The sequence below is a fragment of the Polypterus senegalus genome, chromosome 11 (genome assembly GCF_016835505.1).
Source record: "Polypterus senegalus isolate Bchr_013 chromosome 11, ASM1683550v1, whole genome shotgun sequence".
NCBI lineage: Eukaryota > Metazoa > Chordata > Cladistia > Polypteriformes > Polypteridae > Polypterus > Polypterus senegalus.
In genome coordinates, this window is record NC_053164.1 from 63,617,715 (window position 1) to 63,645,238 (window position 27,524).

At 45.1% G+C, this 27,524-nt stretch overlaps 1 protein-coding gene across 1 annotated transcript in view; it reads right to left on the minus strand.

The window, feature by feature from the left end:
- nots (nothepsin) overlaps window positions 1–27,524 on the minus strand; it is a 53,102-nt gene that overhangs the window by 21,539 nt on the left and 4,039 nt on the right. The window contains exons 2-7 of the mRNA XM_039768835.1: window positions 25,565–25,745; window positions 15,145–15,262; window positions 13,649–13,767; window positions 13,117–13,316; window positions 6,239–6,361; window positions 2,966–3,110 (exon numbers count right to left, since the gene is read on the minus strand). Of these exons, the coding sequence (XP_039624769.1) occupies window positions 2,966–3,110; window positions 6,239–6,361; window positions 13,117–13,316; window positions 13,649–13,767; window positions 15,145–15,262; window positions 25,565–25,745 (886 nt within the window). The remainder of the gene's footprint in view (window positions 1–2,965; window positions 3,111–6,238; window positions 6,362–13,116; window positions 13,317–13,648; window positions 13,768–15,144; window positions 15,263–25,564; window positions 25,746–27,524) is intronic.

Consider the following 27,524-nt stretch of genomic DNA (forward strand, 5'->3'; position numbering starts at 1 on the left):
AGAATAACCCACGATACAACTAACAAAGGTATGACACTCGTGCGGTGTCGCGGTATCCTTTCATTTTTACTTCCATAAGATTTGCATGCGTTTGGCTAACTTTGATGAATTATTTGCAATTGTTTTTTTAATAACTGTTAAATGCCTTGTGTGGTTTTTGGTAGTAATTCTAATCCCAAAAACAAAGAATAAATTATTTATTCTTATTTAATTATTTTTATGTAAAAAAATGATTAAATATGTTTTAATTTTTAAAAATCTCGTAAACGACGACACTGATGAAGTCAATCTGTGCGAGACAAATATATTTTCGTCCGTCAAATATTATACCGCTGTTAGTTGTATCATGAGAATAACCCAATACGCAGTAAATTATTTAACTCAATTTGGCAATATTGGCTACGCTGCCAACGTGGTTCAGTTGCACCGCATTATCTACTGTTACCCAAATGTTCGCGACAAGTAACGATACTTCTCGAACTTTCTGGATCAAAAATACGCGATTATAAAAGCAGCAGCAGCGGCGCCGCTCGTCATAGAAACAAACTTCAAACAGAAAAGGAGCTCCGAGTGTCCATCTGGAATATCAAACCAAACCTGGGCAGGCTGTGTACTTTAAAGCTGGCACATATTAGTCATTAGATCGATGCCTTAGAAATGTTGGATTTTAATTGTAGTTATAATGCATTCATTGTGATTATATGCTTGCAAATTTAAAATTGAAATAAAATTGTAAAAAATTAATTTTGATGTCTTGTTCATTTATTTGACGCCCCCCTTGTACAGCTTCAGCGCCCCACAGTTTGAGAACTGCTGCTGTAGACTGTGCATGTCCAGGGCCGGATTAAGGTGGATGCTATTGATGCTGCAGCATGAGGCCCATTCCTGAAACAGGCCCAGATGAAAACAGACGGGAATTTTCCAGAAGCTGAACAGTTTTCCTTTGCTATATTAACCTCAAAATAATTCTTAGAATGAAATTTGGAGTCCGACTTTCGGACGCCTAGACACAGCGTTACTTATTATACAGTTACTATTGTTCTTCGCGCTGTGACGTAACTATAACGTCGTCGTGTTTATTGTTAACCGAAGATTTCAAGTTAATGCTATCAATTTTACGTTAAACAGTTTACTTAGTAATTTAGCTGCGTTTTTTACAATATCTTAGGGATTCTTGCCACTTTATTATTGTTCGGTAAGTGCCACGTAGTAAATGTTTCACCTTGAAAGTTAGTTGTACAGTAAAAATCGATGGCTATTTAAATGGTTATCTGTTAAGGTAAAACTAAAAGCGGGCCCGGCATTGATGTTTAGAATTTTTTAAATCCTCGGCAGGATTCTGGTCTATTATGAAATTTAAATTATGGACAAATTTTTACCCTCAAGAGCCTGAACTTTGACCCAATGTTTCTGCAAATTCATTTTTTCTTACTGTGTTTCGTAAGAGAATTGCTAGGTTCATTGTTAGGTTTTCTGCATTAAGTGCGCTTTTCAGACAATTGCTATTGAATGTTGATGTTTCATAGTTTGATGTTAATCTCAAGTTGTTACGATACTATGTCGTTATTATTATTCATGTTAATTAAGGCTCCTTGGTCGGTCTGAGTGCACATGTACGGTGAGTGTCGAATGCACGAGCGCCAATGGCGAGAAAAAATAGGCCTTTTTTGTGCTGCAGCATCAGGCCCAATTTCGTTTTAATCTGGCCCTGTGCATGTCCGTTGACCTTTGTCAGCCTGTGCGTGTGTTTGAGTTCAGCAGTCACAGGTAGATGTGTCCACAAAATACATTTCCAGAGGCAAATGTTTGGGCGATCGTTTTATTCCTTCTAATGGCTGAAGTAATCTGTCTCGATATTGAAGAAATTGTTAAATTTATGTCGATGAACTGAACATAGAGTGCTAGACTCTGAAACATAATCTTGAGGGCAGTAGTTAAAAGTCACACACGTTACGTACTCCGATTTCTTTTTGAAGTCATGAGTGATCTAACTCAGCACCTTATCTTATTGAAGTAACAATACCTGTGTTGCTATTATTTCAGCAGCACTGGGTGTACGGCAAGAAGCAAATGTATGGGGATGTCGGTCCTTTGCGGGGCTCAATCGCACCGCCGCTTGCAACCCGGTAACAGAAATCGTCAAGTTGACTAAACACAAGAAAATGATCACAGGCATCATATACTCGTTTTCTGATTCATGGCAGCCGATGGTGATGTTTAACCCGTTTTAACGCGGTTTCATGATGTCAGAGCGCTTTGACAAAGGAGAACTCTGCCAGATCACTTGCCCAAGTGAACGCAGATTTTTAAGAAGCCAGATTTCTGACTTGACCGGGTCATTCGCCTTAATTAGGCTGTGTGTGTGCATGTAAAACACCCAAAAAGGCAGCACAATTCAAAGAAAGCTAAAAACAAAAAAAGAGGGCATGAAAAATGTGAATAAATTAACGATAAAAACTAATTATAAGGTTAAAATCAAAACTAACATTAAACATTTTTGGAACATGAAAAATTAGTAACACCAAAACCCTAAAACTTGAGCAAAGATGGGACAGTCAGTCAGTCATTACCCAACCTGCTATATCCTAACACAGGGTCATGGGGGTCCGCTGGAGCCAAGCCCAGCCAGCATAGGGCGCAAGGCAGGAACAAATCCCGGGCAGGGTGCCAGCCCACCGCAGGACAAGATGGGACATTCACTGCTTAATCTTACTTATCTTATTGGCATTACCTGCTGTTTAAACAGCTCCTCATGCCTATGTCAGCTGGCACAGACAGATGGCAAAAAATGTCTAGAATATGTCCACATTCTATGCCAAGAAGTGATGTGGAGGTGAATGCCCTTGAGTCATGTTATATGGCAGCAGCATGGCACCATTTGCATATTCCTTTCTTATAGTCTGTTGCAACCTTTTGCCCAAGGTGCCCATGAAGTGAACAAATAAAAGAGAACATGACAGCCTACCTCTCCCCGCTGACTGGGAACAGCTCCGATATACCCGTGGAGTTTAGCGATCTCAGTTGTGGGTCCTGTGATGAGAGACGTCCCAGTGTCAACTATGGCCTGGCAGGTATTGGCACAGAAAGCATCGGCTCCCTGGACCTTGATGCTGCACATAAAGAGAAGAGTGACTTTGTGATGGATGTTGTCAGTCGTATATGCTACTTTGTGACATTGACGGCCCATTTACTGTCTGGAGTGCACGTAACCCAGGACACATTGCAGAGCAGGATGCCCTCTGTAGCTGTGACATTGGCTCAAGAGAGGAACTGCATGGATACTCAGAGTGGTCATCTACTCAGGTTAGCTGTGTTCGGTCCATAGCTGGGACATTTCCAACTTTTGTGATGTGTGATTGTGGTTATGCACCGTTTTTCTTTGACCTTTACATCTACAACTTGCCCTCAGCTATGCCAATAATATGGCCTTCACATATCAACATGGTAACTTCCATCATCTAGAGTGTGTTACAACGACTGAGGTGTTTTGCTCTCCCACCTTAACAAAAGCCTGACCAATAGACAACTGAAAGTGTCACTCAACAGGACAATAAGGACACATAATGTTATTCCTACGTATCCCAGGGTCACATTCGATAGACACGGCTCACATCAGCCAAGTAAACCAGAAATCACCTGATCCTGAAACTAGCTTGCACTTCTTGGAGAGCATTGACCACCGGCTTTTGAACACCAACCCTGGCCCTAGCGTACTCAGCAGCAGTTCATCGTGCCCATGAAAGGTTCAACAGTCAACATACTGTAGCAAGGACATTGACATACATGAGAAATGTCACAGGCACCAGGCACCGAGTGGCTTCCTGCCCTCAACTGCGCCTCTTACTCTGCGTTCTATCAAACTCAAGAAAACCATCACTTGGCCTTGCAGAACAACTTCAATTTGCCAAAAACAAATATGGTAGGAAGCCTGGGCTAAGAGCAACCAAACCAGCTCCGTCTTTAACAACACAGTGACGAGCGACCGTTCAAGAGAGTTCCAGTTGCTGTGTCAAGCATGGTGCAATCTCAACCAACTTCAAACACAGAATGGACGATGCAGCATCACAAAGGTTAAAGCGGGGTCTTTCCACTGACCCTTGTTGTGTCTGTGGGCATCGAGAACAGACTTACTACATTTAGTTGGATTGCCTCATGTTATACTGTTGGGGGCAACGTGAATGACAACAAGTCAAGTCAAGTCAAGTTGGGGAGCATGCACTGGTACATTGCGTCGCCGCACCCACTACACATCGAAACAGCTCGGGATACCGGTTGGCAACCCCCCCAGGCAGACACGCGGACCAGTCCCACACTCCGGAAATGACCCTCCACCTGCCGCAGCCAGGTGTTACGTGGGCGACTCCTTGGCCTGGTCCAGCCACTTGGGTCCCCAACAATGAAGATCTTATGAGCCGGATCACCCTTGGGAAATGCGCCACATGGCCGCAGTGCCGAAACTGACGCTCCCTCACAATGCAGGTAACTCCATGAGCAACATAAAGTTAAACCAATGGTGACCAAGGATTTTCCAGGGAGACACAGTACCAAAGGAGTCCAGTCTTCGTCTCAGGTCACTGGATAGCAGCCATGTCTCACAACCATATAGCAAGACAGGAAGCACCAGGACTCTAAAGACTTGGACCTTCGTCTTTTTGCATAGATATCGGGAGCGCCACACACCCCTTTAAAGTGACCTCATGACCCCCCCATTCTCTCCCTATCTGTCTACTGATTTCATAAGAAGAGTCACCAGAGACACGAATGTCACTGCCGAGGTAAGTAAACCTCTCAACAAGGTCGACACTCTCTACAGACAGACACACTGCTGTGCCTAAGAGGTCATTAAAGGCCTGGATCTTTGGTTTTTATCAGGACACTCACACTCCTCACTCAGTCTCTCAAGAGCCCCAATTGGAGCCTCCATTGACTCGGTGAAGATAACATCACCTTCAGGAGCGTCAAAATCAGTGAATTTCTTCTCCAACAGATGCCGCACAGCCGCCGGACCCCACCACCCTGCCCAACACCCAGTCCATACAAGCATTGAACAGAGTAGGAGCAGTGCCAGTGGACAGGCCGGCCATGATATCCAGAAACCTCGAGGGGATCCTGCAAACACTCACGATGTCCCATAGGGCATCAACCAGAAAAGACATCGTCTGGCTTAATCGATTAAATTTGTGAAGAGGCAGAGTCAAATTTAAATCATTTTGTATTCATTTCTTTTATTCAGTTTTTGCAAAACCCATATAATAAATAAATATATAATCGTGGTTAGGTGTGCACCATACACAAAAGATTAGAACATTTCAATTTCTTCTTCTTTCGGCTGCTCCTGTTAGGGGTTGCCCCAGTAGATCATCGTCTTCCATATCTTCCTGTCCTCGTCATCTTGTTCTGTCACACCCATCACTTGCATGTCCTCCCTCACCACATCTTCGGCCTTCCTCTTCTCCTCTTCCCTGGCAGCTCTATCCTTAGCATCCTTCTCCCGATACTCCCAGCATCTCTGCTCTGCACATGTCCAAACCAGCGCAATCTTGCCTCTCTGACTTTGTCTCCCAACTGTCCCTCCTGAGCTGACCCTCTAATGTCCTCATTTCTAATAACTCTTTAAAACTCTGCAAGGGACAAAACGTTCTAGAATCTACAGCAGGGGTGGGCAGATTCAGTCCTGGAGGGCCGCAGTGGCTACAGGTTTTTGCTCCAACCCAATTGCTTAATAAGAAGCCCTTATTGCTCAAGTGACACTTCTGCTGCACTTTAGTTGTCTCGCTCGTTTCCACTTTGAACCCTTATTGCTTATTTTAGTGTCAAACAGCTGTATTCTTGGTTTTTAATTGCTCATTATTAGCCATAACGTGCAGATGACAAAGGAAACCATCATTTCTCCATTGAGCTTGTTTCCATTTACACCTGTGTATATTTATCAGGCACTATTGGGTTTAATTAAATACTACTACGTCTTGGACTTCAAATCATTTGGATGATATCCTTAGAAAGGAAAAACAATCTAGGATATGTGAATGACCTAACGTGGTAGAGTTAATGCGCTAACAAGCCATGAGATTAAATAATAATAGGATTGGTTTTTAATTATGCAACTGGGTTGGAACAAAACCCTGTAGCCACTGCGGCCCTCCAGGACTGAATCTGCCCACCCGTGATCTACAGTATGCAGAATGCAGCCCAATCATGAAACTGAGGCCACAGACCAACGCCTCGTGGGGAAACTTACTTGTCCACTTTGATCTGCCAGTAGCCCTTGTCTGTCAATGGTACCCAGTTAATGTGTCCTCTGTAGAATGAGTGGTCCACACCCCCCAGCAGCAGCTCTCCACCCAGCGGCTGGTTCTGTCCTCTGTGAAAGACAAAGAATACAGAGACGTGTTACTGCCGTAAAGTCTGAGATCATGTGGCGTTCTCGGACACGAGTCTCTGCTTATCACCACCGGGGACATCACTTCTGGATAAGAAGGTAACACGGCGCAGGTCCGGGAGGTTTTGAATTCTAGTCAAGTCAACTGCAAGTGCAGCACAAAGGTCGGTCACATGGGCCGATTTGATTAAATGGACCAGGGGATACCATATACCAGTATCAAAAAAACAAAAGACCAATGTCCAGAACACTAGCAAAAAATCATTGCTGAAATTCACAGGGAAAAAAAAAATTCTGATTCCCATAACAAATTCCCATATATGAATTCAAGCTACATTCTAGATTTGTTTTATCCAGAAACTTTAAGACAGTGAGGAGTGTGCTACCCTCTTATATAGGTGAGGAGCAATATGACATAATACTTTACCCGACCTGCAACAAGCATAGCGACTGTACACAAGAGAGCAAAAAGAGCCAAAATGGCAGTACCTCTGTGTGAATAAACCAAAATGCAAAATGGCGATGTAAAAAACAAAAATAAAGAGACAATAATTAATAGCTAAATACAAAAGGAAAAGAAAATTACAAAATCATTAATCACCCCTTATGAAATGTTTAACCAAGGACCCAGTAACGTCACCCTAAAATGGGAAACCAGGGAGCCTACTCCATGGCGAGTGCCTGGTGGTCAGTCCCAATGAGAAACATGGAGCCATCCTCCAGTGGGCCCACCACCTGCAGGAGGAAACTTAGTGGACTGCTCTCTGGATGCCGAAACTAACTTTAGGGATACGTGGAATGTGAGCTCTCTGGCAGGGAATGACCTGAGCTAGTGCCGGTGGTAGAGAAGTATCATCTTGACATAGCTGGGCTCACCTCGAGCATGGGCCCTATAATCAGACTCCTGGATAAGGGCTGGACTTTGTTCCATTCTGGAGTTGTAATAATTATAAAAATAATAATAATAATAAGTTGCATTCATGGAGCACCTTTCACAAACCCAAGGTCACTTTACATAAAGAGTGTAAAAAAAAAAAATTACACAGAAAACAAAAGTTCATAGAAGAGGAAAGTTTTGAGTTGAGATTTAAAGGTGCAGAAAGAGGAGCAAAGTCTTGGAGAGACTGAGGAAGAGAGTTCCAGAGTTGAGGGGCCATAGCACTGAAGGACCTACCTGTCCTCCCAGGGTGGGAGTCTGGTGCATGGGACAGTAAGGAGATGACTGCTCAAGGACCTGAGAGAGCGACAAGGAGTGTATGGAGCTGAGTGAAGGTGAGAAGCAGAATCTTGAATTTAATCCTTGATGGAACTGGTAACCTGTGAAGCTGGGGGAGAACAGGGCAGATGTGAGCAAAACGCTTCTTGTGGCTGCCGAGCTCTGAATGTCCTGTAGCTTCTGTGTAGATTTTGCAGGGAGGCCAATTAAGAGAGGATTACAGTAATCAATCCGAGACATCATGAAACAATGAACCAGAGTCTGAGCTTCAGTACAGGACAGAAATGGACGGAGTCAGGCAATGTGACAGGGATGATAGAATGAAATTTTGGAAAGAGAGAGACCTAATGTGTAGCTCAAAGTTAAGTGAAGAATCAAACAAAAGTTGTCCAGGGTAAGAGACGTTTGGTATGGGTAGGCCTACCCCATCTGCTCTGCGTGTGTACTGTATTTTCTCTGGTCCTGTTCAGCCAACATACATCGGACTTCCAATACAACTCGGAGTCCTGCCATGTGCAAAAGTTCACTGACAACACTGCTATGGTGGGCTGCATCAGGAGTGGGCAGGAGGAGGAGTATAGGAACCTAATCAAGGACTTTGTTAAATGGTGCGCTCAAACCACTTACACCTGAACACCAGCAAGACCAAGGAGCCGGTGGTGTTTTTTAGGAGGCCCAGGCCCCTCATGGACCCCGTGATCATCAGAGGTGACTGTGCAGAGGGTGCAGACCTATAAATACTGGGAGTGCAGCTGGATGATAAACTGGACTGGACTGCCAATACTGATGGTCTGTGGAAGAGAGGACAGAGCCGACTATACTTCATTAGAAGGCTGGCGTCCTTCAACGTCTGCAATAAGATGCTGCAGATGTTCTACCAGACGGTTGTGGCGAGCGCCCTCTTCTACGCGGTGGTGTGCTGGGGAGGCAGTATAAGGAAGAGAGATACCTAACGCCTGGACAAACTGGTGAGGAAGGCAGGTTCTATTGTAGGCACGGAGCTGGACAGTTTGACATCCGTGGCAGAGCGACGGGTGCTGAGCAGGCTCCTGTCAGTCATGGAGAATCCACTGCATCCACTGAGCAGGATCATCCACAGACAGAGGAGCTTCAGTGGCAGACTGCTGTCACCATCCTGCTCCACTGACAGACTAAGGAGACCTCACACTATGCGACTCTTCAGTCCCACCTGGGGGGGTAACTTTAACATTATATAAATTATTTATCTAAGAGTCTACAAGAGGATTCCCACCCTTAAACTTCGAGTGAGAGGAAGGGTTCTGACCGTTGTCTGTGCTTATGAGCCTTGTTGGAGACCATGGAGAGAATGCTGGAAGGTAATCATTCTGGGGACTCCATCATTCTACTGGGGGACATTAACAGTTATGTAAGCCAACAGAATACAACCTTGGAGGGTGTGATTGGAAGGACGGCCTACGTGATCTGAACCTGAATGGTGTTTATTGTTATTGGACTTCAGGGCTGGTCACAGTTTGACCATAAGAAAAACACCATGTTCATGCAGGAAGTGCACTTAGCACTAGCAAACCCTAAGCCACAGGTCAATAATTGATCTTGTAGGATATCATCAGATCTGTAACCATATGTCTTGGACACTGTAGGTGAAGAGAGGTGACTGAGCTATGAAATGATCAATACCTGATTGGCACTTGGATCAGATAGCAGGGGGAGATGATGGACAGACCAGGCAGACCCAAACATATAGTGAGGGTGCCCTGGGGACATTTGACAGAAGCCCCCAACAGCAAGATCATCAACTCGCACCTCCAGATAAATTTTTCTTGCATTCCGAGGAAGGATGGGAACAATGAACCCAAATGGGTTTCGTACACCCATTGCTGTGCAGATCTGTGGCCATAAGGTCATTGGTGCCGGTCACAGTGGCAGTCCCTGAACCCAGTGGTGGATGCCACCAGTAAAAGAAGTTGTCAGGCAGAAGAAGGAGGCCTTCCAAGCTTGGTTAGCTTGAGGAACACTGTAGGAAGATGACAAGTGCTGATATGCCAAGCAGTGGCAATGGCAATTGTGGCACAAAGCAAAGTGTTATGTGACTCAGGAAGAAGAAGTGGTGCATCACCCAAGTGGTTTATTGCATGGATGGAGTGCTGCTGATATCACCCAGTGATAATAGTCAAGTGGTAAATGGAGCACATTCAGGTCCTCTTAAATCCCACTGACATGCTCACCCATCACTGGAGTTGAGGTCACCGAGGTAGTTTTAAAAACTCCTTGGTGACAACGCCCCAGGGGTGGTTGACATTTGCCCTGAATTGCTAAAGGTTCTGGATGTTGTTGGGATGTATTAGCTGACATAACTCTTCAAAACTAAATATAGTTTGGGGACAATGCTTCAAGATTGGCAAACTGGGGTGGTGGTCCCCATCTTTAAGAAAGGAAACAAGAGGGTGTATTCCAGTTTTAAGAGGATCACACTTCTTGGCCTCCCCGTTTCTGGAAAGGATGGTACAGGTGTTGGTCTAACCTTTAAGAAGCAATGTGGATTTTGTTCTGGTCACAGAACAGTGGACCAATTTTATTTACCCTCACAAGGATTATAGAAGGTTCAGGGGAGTATGCCTGACCAGTCTGTCTGTGTTTTGTGGACTTAGACCAGGTTCCTTGGGGTGTCCTGTGGAGGGTGCTTTGGGAGTATGAGGTACCGGAGCTGCTGTTGAGGGCCATTCAGTCCTTGTACAATTGGAGTAAAGGCTTGATTCACATTAATATCATTAATTCAGATCTATTCCCAGTGGGTCTGGGATTCCACCAGGGCTGCCTTCTGTCTCTGATTCATAATTTTTATGGGGAGAATTTCCATAAATGAAGGAGCAGAGAGTTTCCAGTATGGAGACCTCAGGATTGAGTCTCTCCTTTTTGAAGTTGATGTGGTCCCGCCTTTGAGCTCATTCACACACTGGGGCAGTTTGCAGCTAAGTGTGAAGTGGCAGGGATGAGGGTAAGAACTTCCAAGTCTAAGGATATGGTTCTCAGCCACAAAAGGTTGGAGAGGAGGTGCTGACACAATTGGAAGAGCTTAAGTAATTTAGGGTCTTGTTCACAAGTGAGGGAAGAAGGAAGCAGGAGATTGACAGGTGGATCGGAGCAGCTTCTGGATCCATGTGGACATTGTACCAGTCAGTCATGGTGAAGAGAGAGGTTGACCTAAAAGGTGTGTGACACGAGAGGGCAGCCGCCTCACTCCATTCGAGGAGCCAGAGTCAGGAGATGGAGGGCAAAGCTTACTGAGAGAGGAGTGGAGGCGGCTCCTTTTATTCAGTTCCCAGGAGTGCTCCAGGTGGCTCATCAGTATTACCTGGAATCACTCCCAGGTGTGATGGAAGTCCACTGTAGGGCTCTGCAGCGCACCCTGGTGGCCCCCACAGAACCCAACAGGGCTGTACCAAACTCCAAGTCAATCCGTGCTGTCACAGCTTCCCAGGAGGGCTGCCCTCTAGTGTCCCATGGGAGGTAGTGCCTCGGAGATGCTCTCTCCCCCGGTCCTTCCATCCTGCTGGTGTCCTGGCCGAGGCTGCCCATCACAGGTGGTACTTTCAGTGTTCTGCCCCACTGTTATTTGTTGAGCTGTGCTCCCCCTTTGTCTTCTCATTTATTAACACACCTGTCAGTCACGTCCCACGCTCACAGTGGTGTTATAAATGTCTATGAAACTCACGTAAAGCATGTAGGTCTCATAATGAACATTTAAATACAATACACCCCATGTGTCTCACGTAAGCACCCCTTTATCTCTTGTTTCAGTCATGTACAAAGTGTATCTTTAAGCTACAGTACATAAACCCCTTGGTCTGGTTAGTTGTGGTATGAAGCAATCTGAACCTCTGTCCACACGCTTCTCTTTGTCTTGGAAATCATTCGCCTATGTAAGTGTCTTTTAAAGCTTCATTGTTTAATGTACACTGTCTGCTATGTATTGCTTTGTAAATCATTTTTTATTGTCTTTGATTGTACACCTGTAAATGCCTGTATGTTTCTTTTGTATATATTTCAGTTTACAACGAGGTACGTCCAGTATAAGCCTTCGAGAAAGCTGGCTCACTCCTTGTCGTTTTTATGCGGATGTGCCGAGTTGTTTAAGTTCTCTGCGGAGTGAGGCAGAAAACTCAGTTTACACATCGACCTACACTCCTGCCCTCTCCAATAGTCATGAGCTTTAGGTAGTGACCAAATAGATCGAGATTGGTGACACAAGCGGCGGTGATGAGATTCCTTCACGGGATGTCTGGGTTTGGTCTTAGAGATATGGTGAGGAGTGCAAACATTCGGGAGGAACTAGTTGAGGTGGTTCAGGCATCCATTTAAGGTGCCCCTGGATGCCTGCCCGGGACTGTGTTTTGGGCATGTCCAACTGGGAGGAAACCTCGGGGCAGACCCAGGAAACACTGGGTTGGCCCGGGAATGTCTCAAGATCTCCTGAAGGAGTTGACGGTGAAAAAGGGATGTTGAGGCATCTTTGCTTAAGACTACTGCTACTCTGACCCAGAAGTTGGTTAAATGGATTGATGGATGGTACAAAATCATGGAGCTCCAAGCTGTCTGTTGCTGATCATATGACACAGATGTAACCTAAGGCGCTATGCCATCACACTCCGTCTACAGGGTGGTCCAGATCTAACTTTGTAGATCCAGATCGTCAGGATGGCTTTAATTTATGCGGGGATGATTCCAGTTTGGTGCGAAGATGATTCTTCATGTCGTTAGTAAGCACACTCCTCGATGGTCTGGGATTTTTCGGGTGATTTTCTATGTAATAAACTTAATAAGTTATAGCGTAACAAAAATTGCATAATTAGATCTGGACCACCCTATATTTAATTGACTAGCAGTTTGTTATCCAAGAACTCAACTGAAGACAAAGGAACTAAAGACCAACATGTTTGGACCTTTTCATTCCTATGGACTGTTTTTCTACAGGACCCCAGGCAAATCAGTTCTAATCTACATCCCTCTTTCACGTCACCGTAGAGGACCACAGTGCATCTTTCTACAGTATGCAGTGATATGCTCCATATTTTCATCACAAAGGTACACAACAATGCACCATCATGCCCATTACTGTCTGACCTACCAACCGGCAGGAGAGGCTGACCACACGCACACTTTAATTGTCATGGAGCAAAGTGCAGTGCTGTCCGCTGAGAGCTCTCTACCCTTCAATCAATGGGCAAGGTAGAGATTGGTCATAAATTAATAGCGTGTGCATTCAATTTTGTGTGCAAGTCAGGAAATGACTTCAGGGTTTCCTACAAGAGAACTTACTTTAAGCAGAAAATGGCAGGCCGATGGTAATGGAACTAGTTGGCTTTTCGTGTCAAAATTAACCAAATGCTCTAAAGAATATGATTACCTTGAATGTCAAAGAGGGCATCCGGACAGAAGCGATGCATTATGGGAAGTGAAAAGGTTGATTTTGAATCAGACCGCCCGTGTCTGTGAAGTCTCCCCTCACCTGCAAAGCAATCATCCCACCAAATTCACTTACCTGCTCAGGTAGAATGAGAACACCGGCTTCTTCACCTGCTTCTCCTCCATGAGTTTATCAAACACGGGAAGTACGCTGCCCTCTGCCAGCGAAGGGTAGCCTAAACCAAGCACGCCATCAAACTGTGCCAGGGCAAAGGTGTAACCTGGTTCAAAGACAGATTCACCGAAGCCCTGATCCGAGACAGAGACATCATTAATCTGCAATAACAGAAAAGAGAGATGGAGTCAGGGGAGCCAAGGGTGTAGACTCGGGCACATCAGCGTTGCTTGTCTTCCAAGGCAGGGTTCATAATACCTCATAGGGTTACGTTTGAGCAGATCTAATGCTGGCAAACGGCATAAAATGAACTCTTCGAGGTGGGAAACTGGCAGCAAACCACCAAAACTTAGCGTGGGTTTGGCAGGAAAAGGAGGCCATTTTGTGTAACAAGGCAGGTGACTGGACAGCCACCATTTAGGCATGGTCTCCTGTTTGGGAGAGGTGAGAAACAGTGAGAGTCGGTGGCTGCCATACGCCCCCCCACACCTACCGTCAAGAGATCTTTTCCAAGGACTCCCATCAGCCGTCCAGATCCATAGCGGATGGCAAAGGTTTTCTGGGCATTTGTGTAGGTGGAGGACTTGAAGGACTTGAACTTGTGATGTTCACCTTTAAAGAGAGACGACTGTTAGTCCTGCCAGGGATGGGGCCTTTGATTCTGAAGACCTCCATATTTACAAAAAATCACTGCTTAGGACCCTGTTTCTTGAGGTATCAACTTCTGTCATAATGCCACCATAGGGAACTTTTTTGAGCACATTCTCAGTTATATGAAATTAAAAGACATCTGAGGACCAAGTAATCATTCACCTTACTAAAAGGACACGTGTCTGAATGTGTGTCTGTGGATCAGTGTGTCCATCCGGTTGCTGTGTTTCTGTTATATGCCATTTAGTATGGGATTCATTAAATCAGGTCTAATGTTAGTGATGCGCCATCCGTTGGAATACAAAATGCAATACATTAGTACATGCATTACTAAAACCTTCCAATAGATGGCGCACTGCAGACGTTAATGTTAAAACACACTGAGGTCTATGTTGATTAGTTAGATTTCAGCTCATCTCTGATGGGTTGCGTATCGAGTGTCTCTATAGCCCCTTTCACAGATCCGGGATGGGTAGATTTGTGAGTCTAGAGCATATTTAAAATTTTGTCAGATCAAGAACCCTAAAATGCTGACCTGGTGAAATCTGAGGTGGAGAGACAGTAAGCTTAACCAGATTTTTCTATTGTTGTCATACTAATTATTTAAAACGTATTTAGACCACTTAAGCCTTGTCCTAGAATCATTTCCATTCATTTTTTTCCTCACATCACACCATCTCAATACCCCAGTGAAAACGAGATTTTAGAATTCATTGTAAATTTATTAAAAATAAAAAACTGAACAATCCCATTGACATAAGTATTCGGACCCTTAATTCAGGACTTTATTAAAGCCCCTTTGGGGGCCAAAGTATTGACAACAGAGAAAAGGAAACAGACAAGCACTTTAGTTCAAGTGAATAAAGTCAATGACCTTGGACTACTGTGGCCAGCAATGGTCATCAGGAGCAGAAGAGCCTGACATGCTCTACCACTCTGGGGGAGACAGTGTACTCTTTGGCCATCCCAGGTTGGGTGTCACCAGGCGTTTGCATCCCACCCTAAAAGGCACTTGGTCATCAGATGCTCCCCTGACTAAGACTCTGTAAAATGTTCAGGACCTTCAGAAACCATCATCTGAAATTGTTAGTCGGTGAAGGCTGAACTCAGGGCCCTGGATGGTAAGCTGTCAAAACAGGAGGCAGTGTGAAAGAAACTGGGAGTCCACTGGGAACTCTGCTTAGACTCGACTGAATGAAAAATGTGGGGGCTTGGACTTGGACCAACATAAAGACACACACACACTGGTTGACCTTCTTAATGAGGCATCCATGTCAATCGTGGAAAACGAGACTTATCACACTTTCTCACATCTTTAATGTATGCTACGCTACTTACTGCAGGCCTCGCTGATGCAGTAGGCAGATGGAACCCAGAGGTTGGAGGAGCCGGTGTCGAAGACCACGGTGAAATTCTGTGGTGGCGTCCCAATGCTGATTTCCCCAAAATACTGGGCCTAAACAGAAAAATGCAAGAAAAGTCTACCTCAGAAGAAGTCCTCTTCAGTCTGTGAAGGTCGAAAAGAATCTGTTAAGTTGGCAGATGGACTGCAGGGTACAGTGAACAGAAATCAGATGACTGAGTACCAATGTGATCTGTCACCAGTAAGGAATCACACGTGACGACGCTCCCACTCTCACCTTCTTTAGCCTTTCATCCTGAGATAGCAGAGGTGGGATGCAAAAACACTCGATTGTGCACTCGGATCTGAGGTCAACCAAGCACATGCAGGACGTAAGGGTGCAATGCTGCCCCGTAAACCAGTGTGTCAACAGGGTAGAACTATTTAAAGACACTTCTGGACATTGGTTTACTCCTAGCTTGTTTTTCTAGTCTTCTGGAGGCCTGGGCAACATTATTTTGAGATAGAGAGAGATAGATGGGGGCCAAAGTGTAAAATGTAGTCCTAGTTTCAGAAGCCTGCTAAGAACACCCTGCTATAACACTGCTGTGACAGGCACAGGGTCTCTTAAGTGCTCAGCATTGGGACAAAGACTGTTGTAGATGTTATTGCTTATGATTTTCTATCTCCAAATTTCTATCAATTCGTTTTTTACCGTTTCCCCAGCCTAAGCAAAGATATCCAAATGTCCATCTTCCCTGACACCTCCTCAAACTTCTGTACTGAGATGTTCCCAGGACAGCTAAGAGGTACTGTATAATCTCTCCAGCGATGACCAAGTTCTGCCCCGTGAAGGCCTTCTCCCTGATGGACAACTACACAGGGTGCCATCCAAGAAGCACCCTAATCAGTGGCCTGCACCACCTCAACTGGCTTCTCTAAATGCAGAGGAGCAGTGGCTCTACTATGAGCTCATCTCAAATGTCCTGCTCCTCACCCCATCTGTAAGGCTGAGCCCAGACCTCCCATTTGCGCAGGAAGCTCAGTTCTGCCACTTGTATCCTTGACCTAAGACCTTCTGGTCACTACCCAAAGCTCAAGACCGGAGATGAGGGTAGGAACACAGGGCAACTAGGAAATGAACAGTAGCTTTGATTCAGCTCTCCCTTCACCATGACTGACCCGTACAATATTAGCAGGACTAATTCTGACTCTGCGGGTGCTGCTCCAAACTGTCTGTTGATCTCAAATTCCACTCGTTCCTACACTTGTGAACAAGACCCCAGGACACTTATTCTCCTCTGCTTGAGGTAGCACTCAACCCCCAGCTTGGAGAAGGCATTCCACCCTTAACCAGCTGAGAACCATGGCCTCGTACTTGCTGATCTTCATCCTGGCTACTTCACATTATGCTGTAAACCACCCCAGTATATTTCTGAGGCCAAAGCCTGTTGAACCCAGCAGGACCACGACATCTGTAAAAATCACAGAATTAATCCTGAGGTCACCAAACTGGACACCTTCCATTCCTCGTCTGTGCCTATAAATTATGAACAGAATCGGTGACAGAGTCACACACCCACCCTGAAAGAGTCTGACTTAATGCTGGCAACGCACATCACCTTTTTGTATTGGTTACACAGGGACTGAACAGCCATAACAGCAGGCCCGATACCCCATAGTCCAGAAGCAGCCCCCATAAGACACCCCGAGGATGCAATCATATGCCATTTCCAAGTCCACAAAACGCACATAGAGTGGTTGGGCCTACAACAACCTGTAAAACTCTGCTTCCATTGACGGTACGAAAAATTTGCTGTACAATATTTTTTGTTTATTGTGCATTTGGCACATACAATTTTTTTTATTATTATTTGATTTTCACATTATTCTCTTATTGTTAGTATGATGATGTCACATTGCCGCCATTTTATGACACTTGCTTACCTCTGGGTCGCCATTTTGAACTACATTCTGATGTTTGAAGCACTGTGGTGGATATTGTGTAGTTTTTTTCTAAGCTTTATAAAGTTTTCTTCCTGGTTTGGTCATTTTCTATTTTGATTTTGATTTCAAATATACGGTCATTTTCTAGTGAGATTTTTGGTTGAGCCTTATTATTTTAATTTGCCTGCAGAGACAGGTTGTTTTTTAGTAAGCAGCCCCTTTCCAATGATTCAGTAAAGCATTGCTGTGTCCCAGTCCCGGAAGTTACACTGTGACATCAGCGTGACGATTTCTAAAGAGGCGCAACGTGCTATTCATTGTCCAAGTTTGTGGATAAATTCCCTAAAACCTCTCTGTTGCTGTTTCTTAGACGTAAAGTAAAAATCATAAATGGCATCTGCTTAACGTGACCCAAAACGTAAATCACGTGATCTAGTGTTATGAAAACCCAAGGAGTTAATTTTTTTTGTATGTTATTTTTTAATTATGTTAAAATGAATCACAATCTCCCTCAACACCACTCAGAGGTGCCGCCATTTTCTGGTCTTGTTGCGATGGCTGCTTGTCAAGGGGTGTGCTCCACAAGTCGCGTTGTGTGACGTCATCGGCACAACTAAATTTAAGTAGGCTTTACACCGGGACGTATCATCCAAGATTGTGGATTCATCTGAACTTCATACCGACTTGTTGTTTTGGGAGTTCTGGCTGAAGAATTACTGCTCTGATCTCTGACTATGATTCAAGTTTAGCGTTTTGGCACTGGTTACTTGTTTATTGCTTTTCCGGCTATCTGGTAGTTGAGTCATGGCACCTGGACTTCTCTCTTGTTAGGTAGATACTGTAAGATATGGCCGGCCATTCATCCCAGCCAATACCCCCAAGCCGCCAGGTGGAGCCCTCCTTGCAGCATGGAGGTCCCCAGAAGACCAGCAGGGCATCATGGACAATGTGGTTTTTATGCACAGCCCTGCTGGATGCCATGGGGCCACAGGAGGGAGCTGCAGGGAGGACCGAGGGCTTCTTAGTGCCCTGTGACCCGGAGGTTCGTCATAGGAAGAGCGACGGACTTCCGGGTTGAAGAAAAGGACTATTTACTCTGACCCGGAAGGAATAAAGACTTGTGGACTGTTGGGCAGAAACACCTCCGGGTCAGGGAGTATAAAAGGACTGTGGGAGCTCCCAGACGGCGAGCTGAGTTGGGAGGCAGGGTGGCTAAGCGTCTGGGAGTGGAGGATTGGTTTATTGTTTGTTATTGAGTATTGTGGAGAGGAGCGTGCTTTGTGCACATAATTATTATAATAAATAATTATTTGGACTTTTATCTGGTGTCTGACGTGTGGTCCGAGGGTACAAGGGTGCAAGATTACCCTTAATCTGTCACAGTTGGTGTAGTCGGCAGGATTCTCTGGCCGTCAGTTTGGCAGAGGACCTGGGAAATTTTTTTTTTACTGTGGACAGAATACCCCGGGAAGACAGCGTCACGACACACACAGGTAAAATCGCCAACCTCACCTTTATCAAGTCCGTAATGGGGAAGAAGAAGGGCAAGCAAAGCGACAACGCCAGCGGAGTGCCTTAGGTGCAATGGCCGACGCTCGGGAGGAGTCAAGGAGAGGCCTTACAAGTCCGGAGAAACCTCCAGGAAGCAACGATCACTCTAAGGTACGTGCCGGGAACGACATTACAAATCCTTTTATTGTTACTCGCTTTGTCCCGTGCATGTATCTTGGAGATGATCACCTGGAGGCTCCGAGGGAAAAAGGAGACTGCCCCGAAGACGGCGGCCTGCTCCTGTCGAAGCCAGAGCGCCTAGGAGTCGACTTCCGCGTGACGGTAGCCGAGGAGGGACACGGCAACAAACCCGGTGCAGGCTGGGAAGGAGGAGGACCGCGTCCCGCTGTTTGCGCCTTCGAACCCGAAGGAACGGACTCGGACATTCCGAAGGGGAAGGGGAGGCGAGCGAGGCGCCGCTCATCCCACAAAAAGGTAAGGAGGGTCGGGAAATGGCTGTTCGGGATGTCATAAAAGAAAAAAAGACAAACCGCAGCCTGCTAAAAGAAGCGGCCCGATCCTCAACCTGTGAAGAGAACTCCAAGTCCCAGAAGCCTCCGCGAGACCCGTCAGAGCACGTGCCTGAAGCGGGCGTGCTCATTGGCTCCCGGCCGGCAGAGAAGACAGACGAGGAAGTAAGTCTTTGCGGTCGAAAAAAATAAGATTGACTTGCGGGAACTCGGCGCTTGATCGAGCCCGTAGTTTCTTACAGGTCCTGGCGACCATTGAGAAGATCGTCGGGAATTGGGAGTGGCAGCCAAAGCGCCGTTGGAGAAGCTGAGGGATTACGTGCGGCGATTTGGTGGGGAGCCTCCCATATATCATGATGTGGCGGTACAGGTATGTGAAACCCGTACCGTATATAAAACAAGAGGGACGCAGTGTAAACCGGGCCCGCTTTTAATAAATAGCGGGTGCCAGTACACTACGTGCCCTACAAACGAGGTCAGAACGTTTACAGAGTGGCCGGGGGAAGGGCCGGTCATGCCGGAGCAGCTGGATGGTGCTGTCTCTCGGAGCGATTCGGTCCTAAAGACCCAGACCCGTGTTATTAATAAATCAAAGGGCATGCAGACAGTAAAAGGGCTCTCTTTCACTAATAGAGAGACCCAAACTGTGGACAAGCCCCAGATTAAACAGGGGATCCCAAGAATAAAGAGGGGGTCTCCTGACAAAGTTGAGCAGCGAGCTGAGAGCTCAGGGCGGCCGTGGAACCCTCCTCAGTGGACAAAGGGCGGAGCGGAAGTTTCCAGACTGTTTCCAGACTCGCAGAGGGATACACACTGGAGGAAGGCGGCTGTGCTACGAATGCCGCCGACCGGGACATATATGGCGAAATTGTCCTGGGAGGACGTGGAATAGAAATCCTTTTTTATATAATATTCCCCCAAGGTTCTCCCAGAAGTTTTCTGGACTTCGCCAGAGCCCGAACAACTCCTCCTGGAGGAAGACCTCCCTCGCGGGGCTGGCCGCTCCGAATCATGATTAGGTAAACGTGGGGAATACTGTAAGATATGGCCGGCCATTCATCCCAGCCAATACCCCCAAGCCGCCAGGTGGAGCCCTCCTTGCAGCATGGAGGTCCCCAGAAGACCAGCAGGGCATCATGGACAATGTGGTTTTTATGCACAGCCCTGCTGGATGCCATGGGGGCCACAGGAGGGAGCTGCAGGGAGGACCGAGGGCTTCTTAGTGCCCTGTGACCCGGAGGTTCGTCATAGGAAGAGCGACGGACTTCCGGGTTGAAGAAAAGGACTATTTACTCTGACCCGGAAGGAATAAAGACTTGTGGACTGTTGGGCAGAAACACCTCCGGGTCAGGGAGTATAAAAGGACTGTGGTTGGACTGATTGGTTTATTGTTTGTCATTGAGTATTGTGGAGAGGAGCGTGCTTTGTGCACATAATTATTATAATAAATAATTATTTGGACTTTTATCTGGTGTCTGACGTGTGGTCCGAGGGTACAAGGGTGCGAGAATACCCTTAATCTGTCACAATACGTTTCACTGTTCATCCAAACAGCTTCTGAAGGAGCAGATACCTAAAGAGACAAGTCCAGTTGCCATAACTCAACTACCAGATAATTTCACCTGGATGACTGAGAATCTTCAAAGACATTTTCCAGTTATGAGTCTTGGCTTAATAATAATAAGAATAATAATAATACATTTTATTTCAAGGCACCTTTCTAAATACCTAAGGACACTGTACAGATAATAAAATCATAAAACCAACAAAAACATGAATGAATGAACACACACACACATATATCTATATCTGTGGAACTATGTGATATAGCGGGTCCGCAGCTCAGAATTAGTTTTTAAATAAATAATCGCTGCACTTGTGGCATGGTAGTGTGGCCAGAGCAGTTCTTGGATGTGACGAGTTTCCTCGCTTAAGTGCACAAGGAGACGAATCGTCTGCATCCGTAATTGATCGGGAGCTGCTAATCGCCGCACCTCTGCCACATCCCCATTATATATATAGTAGGAGCGCGAGTGCGGAGGAGAGAGAAGAGAATAGAAAGATGCATTAAGCGGAGGTTAATGGACAGAAAGAAGACAGGAGTTGGAGTAAGCTGGAGCTTATCAGGAAGAAGCAGACGGACGGGGATGGTGTCTCTGGAGGAGACAAGAGGATGAGTGATCGCTGCGCTCTGGGAAGTCTTCTCGCCGGGTGGAGTGAGGATAGGCAGCAGTGGAAGCGGGAGCAGGGTCTCCGTGGATCAGGCGGTGGGGACACTGGCCAGATATAATGGATGTCTGCGCCGTTCGGCGTGCTGCAAAGGGTAAGGCGTCAGTTTGAAGAGGGAAGCACCTAGCAATGAAAGATTTTTAACACTCCTGGCGATATTTTAACCTCCGTATTTGTTGGATTATTTGAACCCCCACATTTTCATTGTTTTTTAATGGATTATTTATTTAATGACGCTTTGATTGCACTGCACCATTTATTTGAACATTTTTGGTTTTTGACTGTTTTAAAATAAAAGCTCTTCTGCACCTTGCACCTTTTCCCTTGCTTCGTTTGGTGTCCTCATTGTCCAGCTCATCCGGTTACATTACCGATGGTATTGGGTTCAAGGGCTCCCAAATGGGAAGTGAGGGCATTGGAGCAACAACCCTCATCGTCACAAACTGAAAATACAGCATTAAGAAAACAGCCTGAGGTCATGTAGTGGAAGCCAGCGTTTCTCAACCTTTAAATATTTGCGACCCGAGTTTTCATAACAGTTTTAATTGCGCCCCATAACGTTTTTTTGAAACCCTAATAAAATTTATTTCTATATTTTTTGCTGCCGACACAACGCTACAAGTTTTATTATACCTCCTTAACTTTTATCGACATTTATCTAACTCTATATTTATTTTTCTAGTATCAGAATGTAGTGTAAGTTAATTTGTTTTGGATTCAATAGATGTATTTTTCATATTTTCGATTCTTGTTTTCTATTTTTTACTTCTTCGCGCCCCCTTGTGCACCCCACAGGTTGAGAACCATCGGCGTAAACTAATCTAAACCGATAAGTCTTAAGACGAGATTTGAAAATCGGTAGGGAGTCTGTGTCCCGAATGTTTGGTGGTAGTGAGCTCGAGAGACGAGGAGCACTTCGACTTAAATGCCCAGGTGCCCATGGTGACCATGATGAGAAGACCAGAAGTAGAGGTTAGGTGTATAATCATGGATGAGGTCAGAGAGGTATAATGGACCCAAGGTTATCAAGGGTTTTGAAGGTAAGTAGAAGAATTTTAAAATCAATGCGACATTTTACAGGAAGCCAATGAATCTGTTTAAGAGGTGGGGGGGGTAATGTGTTGCACGGAAGAGGTCTGAGTGATAATACGGGCAGATGAATTCTGAACAAGCTGGAGTTTATGGAGAAGCTTATGTGAAAGACAGAATTACAATAATCAATGGGGACGTGACCAATGCTTGAGTAAGGATGACAGTGCTATTTAGTGTGAGGGACAGAAGGTCGCAACCTTCAATGCTATGGAGATGAAAATAAGATGACCGTGTAACATTATTGATGTGGGATTCAAAGACACAATGCCATCATACTCTTAACCTGAAGGGAGGGATAGACTGAGGTAGCATCAATATTAAACGAAAAAACATTAGATTTTGATAAAGCAGACTTGGAGCCATGATTTCTTATTTTCTATGGCCTTGCTTACAGATAAACATTTCTCCTCCCAGTTTCATCGCACTCACTCCCTGCATCCAAAATATCTGCATCGCTGCAGTACCGACAAGGCAGTTACTGTCCCATCATGTACAAATTAGAACATGAGAACAATCTAGACGAGAACAGGCCATTCAGCCCAACACAGCTCGCCAGTCCTATCCACTTGTTTCCTCCAAAAAAACATCAACTCGAGTTTTGAAAGTCCCTAACGTCTTACTGTCTACCACACTACTTGGTCTTATTCCAAATGTCTATCGTTCTTTGTGTAAAGAAAAACTTCCTAATGTTTGTGCGAAATTTACCCTTAACAAGTTTCCAACTGTGTCGCCGTGTTCTTGATGAGCTCATTTTAAAACACAAGTCTCGATCCACTGTACTAATTCCCTTCATAATTTTAAACACTTCAATCATGTCACCTCTTAATCTTCTTTTGCTTAAACTGTAAAGGCTCAGCTCTTTTAATCTTTCCTCATAATTCAACCCCTGTAGACCTGGAATCAGCCTAGTCGCTCTTCTCTGGACCTTCTCTAGTGCTGCTATGTCCTTTTTGTAGCCTGGAGACCAAAACTGCACACAGTACTCAGATGAGGCCTCACCAGTGTTTATAAAGGTTGAGCAGAACCTCCTGTGACTTGTACTCCACACATCATGGCGCTATATAACCTAACATTCTGTTAGCCTTCTTAATGGCTTCTGAACACTGTTGGAAGTTGATAGCTTAGAGTCCACTATGACTCCTAAATCCTTCTCATAAGGTGTACTCTCGATTTTCCGACCGCCCATTGTGTATTCAAACCTAATATTTTTACTTCCTATGTGTAATACTTTACATTTACTGACATTAAATTTCATCTGCCACAAATCTGCCCAAGCCTGTATGCTATCCAAGTCCTTCTGTAATGATATAACGGATTCCAAATTATCTGCTAATCCACCTATCTTGGTATCATCTGCAAACTTAACCAGCTTGTTACTTATATTCCTATCTAAATCATTTATATATATTAAAATAGCAGCGGCCCTAGCACTGACCCCTGTGGAACACCACTCTTAACATCGGCCAGTTCTGATGAGGTTCCTCACACCATCACCCTCTGCTTCCTGTGTCTGAGCCAATTCTGCACCCATCTAAAAACATCACCCTGAACTCCCACTTCTTTTAACTTGATGCCCAACCTCTCATGTGGCACCTTATCAAATGCTTTCTGAAAGTCCAGATAAATAATATCATAAGCTCCACTTTGATTGTATCGTCCTCATAGAATTCCAACATGTTAGTAAAACACGACCTCCCTCTTCTGACCCCATGCTGACTGTTCAGAATAACTCCTGTCCTTGCCATGTGTTGCTCAATCTTATCCTTAATAATTCCTTCCATTAATTTTTCCTGTGATGCATGTTAAGCTTACTGGCCTATAGTTGCTTGATCTGCCCTGTCACCCTTTTTATATAATGGGATGATATTTGCCATTTTCCAGTCCTTTGGAATCTCTCCAGTGCTCAGTGACTTCCTAAAAATATGTGTCAAGGGTTTATATATGTACTCACTAGCCTCCTTAAGAACACGAGGATAAATATTATCTGGTCCTGGTGATTTGTTTGATTTCATCTTATTTAATCTGAGCAGCACTTCTCCCTCTACAATTTCCAAATCTCTCAGTACCTCCTTAGTAGTCCCTGTTACTACTCTGAGGTTATCCACTGGCTCACTTGTGAACACCTCAGAAAAATGTAAGTTATGGGCATCTGCTATTTCACTGTCTGTAACTGTTGTCTGTACCCTTCTTAATGGTTGCCCTCATGTTCTCATACGCGCTACGATTCACTTAGCAGTCATTAGTCTTATATGCCTTATAAAGCAGTTTTTTTCTTTGTAACTTTTTTAAGTTAGCATCTTTAGTTAGTGCCGCAATGATGATGTCACGCTTTGGATGTGTGACACTCACAGATTTACAAGAAGAAGTCATTGCCAGCCACAACATGGAAAATTAGCAGTTTAATGTGACCCAAAACGTAAACCAAAATGGCCCCGATGACATCATGAAGGTGAAAATAATTTTTAATCAAATGTTTCAAAATGTGCAGAAAATTAAAAATTAACATGCAACATGTTCTAAAACTTTAGAGTCGCAACACTCTTCTTCCATTTTCTTTTCTTACCCTCCACAGTCCTCCTCTCATTGTCTCCAATTATGTCCACCTTCTCAGCTTTATTCCTCTATTTGGTCTGTGTGTTATATGGGCTGGAGACAGTGGCACAGGAGACACAGCTGGAGGTGGCAGAGTTAAAGATGCTAAAATTTGCATTAGGCGTGACGAGGATGGACAGGATTAGAAATGAGGACATTAGAGGGTCAGCTCAAATTGGATGGTTGGGAGGTAAAGTCAGAGAGGCGAGATTGCATTGGTTTGGAGAGATGCTGAGTATATTGGGAGAAGGGTGCTAAGGATAGAGCTGCCAGGAAAGAGGAAGGCCTAAGAGAAGGTTTATGAATGTGTTGAGAGAGGACATGCAGGTGATGGGTTTGACAGAAAAAGATACAGAGGACAGAAAGATATTGAAGAAGATGATCCGCTGTGGCGACCCCTAACGGGAGCAGCCGAAAGAGGAACAAGAATGTATGTCCCTCTTGACCAGGTTCTCACAAAGCCGTTTTTGGCTCTTGACTCAGTGGCACACAGAGAAATGGCAACTAGTAGGCTCAAGGGTAGCCATCTACTCACATCCATGTAGTTTGACAGCCTCTCCACTCCAGTCCTGGCCAGCTCCTGGAAAACATGACCTGGGAAGCACACAGAGTATCTCTGCTCCACTCGTTCTGGATGATGCTCCTTCAGGAACTCGTCTAGCCTGTCTGCTTCTCGCAGTTGCTGCCTGATGGACCGATGTTTCTTAAGACTGACCCTGAGTGGACAGAAAAAGGGAGGATGTCAGGGATTTTAAAATACAACAGAAGAAGCTAGAGAAGAAGCAGCCACCCATAGGACATCTCATTCACCAGCACTGGAGTTCAGGTGGTCAGTGTGCTTGTGTCAGCAGGGCGTTTTGACTTCTTTGGATGAAGTTCACACCATTGATGATGACACACTTCACAAAGTGTGGGGATGGCGGTGAGGGTAGGAAACACTTGCCTGTAAACACTTTGGAGCTTCTTCTCCACTACAACCTGGGCTTGTGGCTGCCTGTGTAATATGCTGGTATTGGATCAATTTATGGATTAGCAGAAGGTGTAATCTCTGACCCAAGGTGAGTGGTGTGAGGCCAAACCGGTGGGGTGAATGTAAAGGCAGTGGATGAGGCATCTGAGAGTGCATGTAGACCAGCATGGGAGCAGTTCAGGAATATCAGGCTGGTCAAGTAAGGAGAGAACAGTTTTAGCTGCAAAAGCAGCCAACGAACCCTTCAAGGGAAAGTGTTGCCTGAGTGCCGAGTCCATTCCTCTGTTTCTCAATTCCAAGGTCATTTTATGTGTATATCTATCTAATATATAAAAAAATCTTGGGTCGAGACATGATCATCACTTTGAAGTCCCACGAGACTTCTTGCACGTCACACCCAACTTACAAACAACTTCTCAGAGACACTTTAACGTCCTGAGAGACAAGGAAGTCAGAGAAAAGGACAGCTGCTGTACAGGCTTTTAAATGACCGACACGCAGCGCGACATGCAGAACACGCAGCTCGGTAGCAGCTAGCAGCAAGCCAGCAGATGATCCGCCCGCATCGCCTTAGCGTGCATTCAGCCCCGCCACCCCCTTCACAACATGACAGGCAGAGACGTGAAGTGGCGAGTGTGAAGTGCACCCCATTGGGGGGGTTGTGGGCTGGGCGAGCGAAGTGAGTAGGAGGCATACTCTTAGTATAACTATATGAAAATTTGTTGCCTAGAATTTCTGAAATCTGCTTGATCTAATCTATACTAATAAAAGACAAAGCCCTCACTCACTGACTCATCACTAATTCTCCAACTTCCCGTATAGGTAGAAGGCTGAAATTTGGCAGGCTCATTCCTTACAGCTTACTTACAAAAGTTGGGCAGGTTTCATTTCAAAATTCTACACGTAATGGTCATAACTGAAACCTATTTTTCTCCATTAACTGTAATGGACTTTAGCTTGATGGCCGTGGGTGGGCAGAGCTGCGTGTGACATCATCAGGCCTCCCACGTAATCACATGAACTGACTGTGACCACAGTATGTAGAAATGAAGGAAGAGCCCCCAAAGAGCGCTGAAGAAAAACGGCGAATACTTTATTCGCAAGATACAAGTTTAATGAGAAGACACAAGGTATAAACGAGACTTTGGATCACTTTGTAACAGAGTTAAAATTGCTGTAGCGAGAAACTTTTAAGTGCCGGGTCTTAGCTAACATTAAATAAAGTCGTGGACATCGCAATATCACACAAGAGAGTAGCTCACGTGAACTGACTGAACGCAGTATGAGTGATCACTTCTATGCATCAAACCTGTTCAAAAAACGCATTACACAATTGACAAGGTAGGAAAAGAATATGCTCCGAGCTGAGCTCCACAGCTAACGCGGTCTTGCAGAAGCAACTTCGTCACGCTGCCACCAAATACTCACAGAAAAATCCACAAGTTAATACACACGCTGTCTCTAGAGTTTCTCCACACTCAATGTATTCCTCACATCCCCTTTATCCCCTCTGATCTCCCATTTC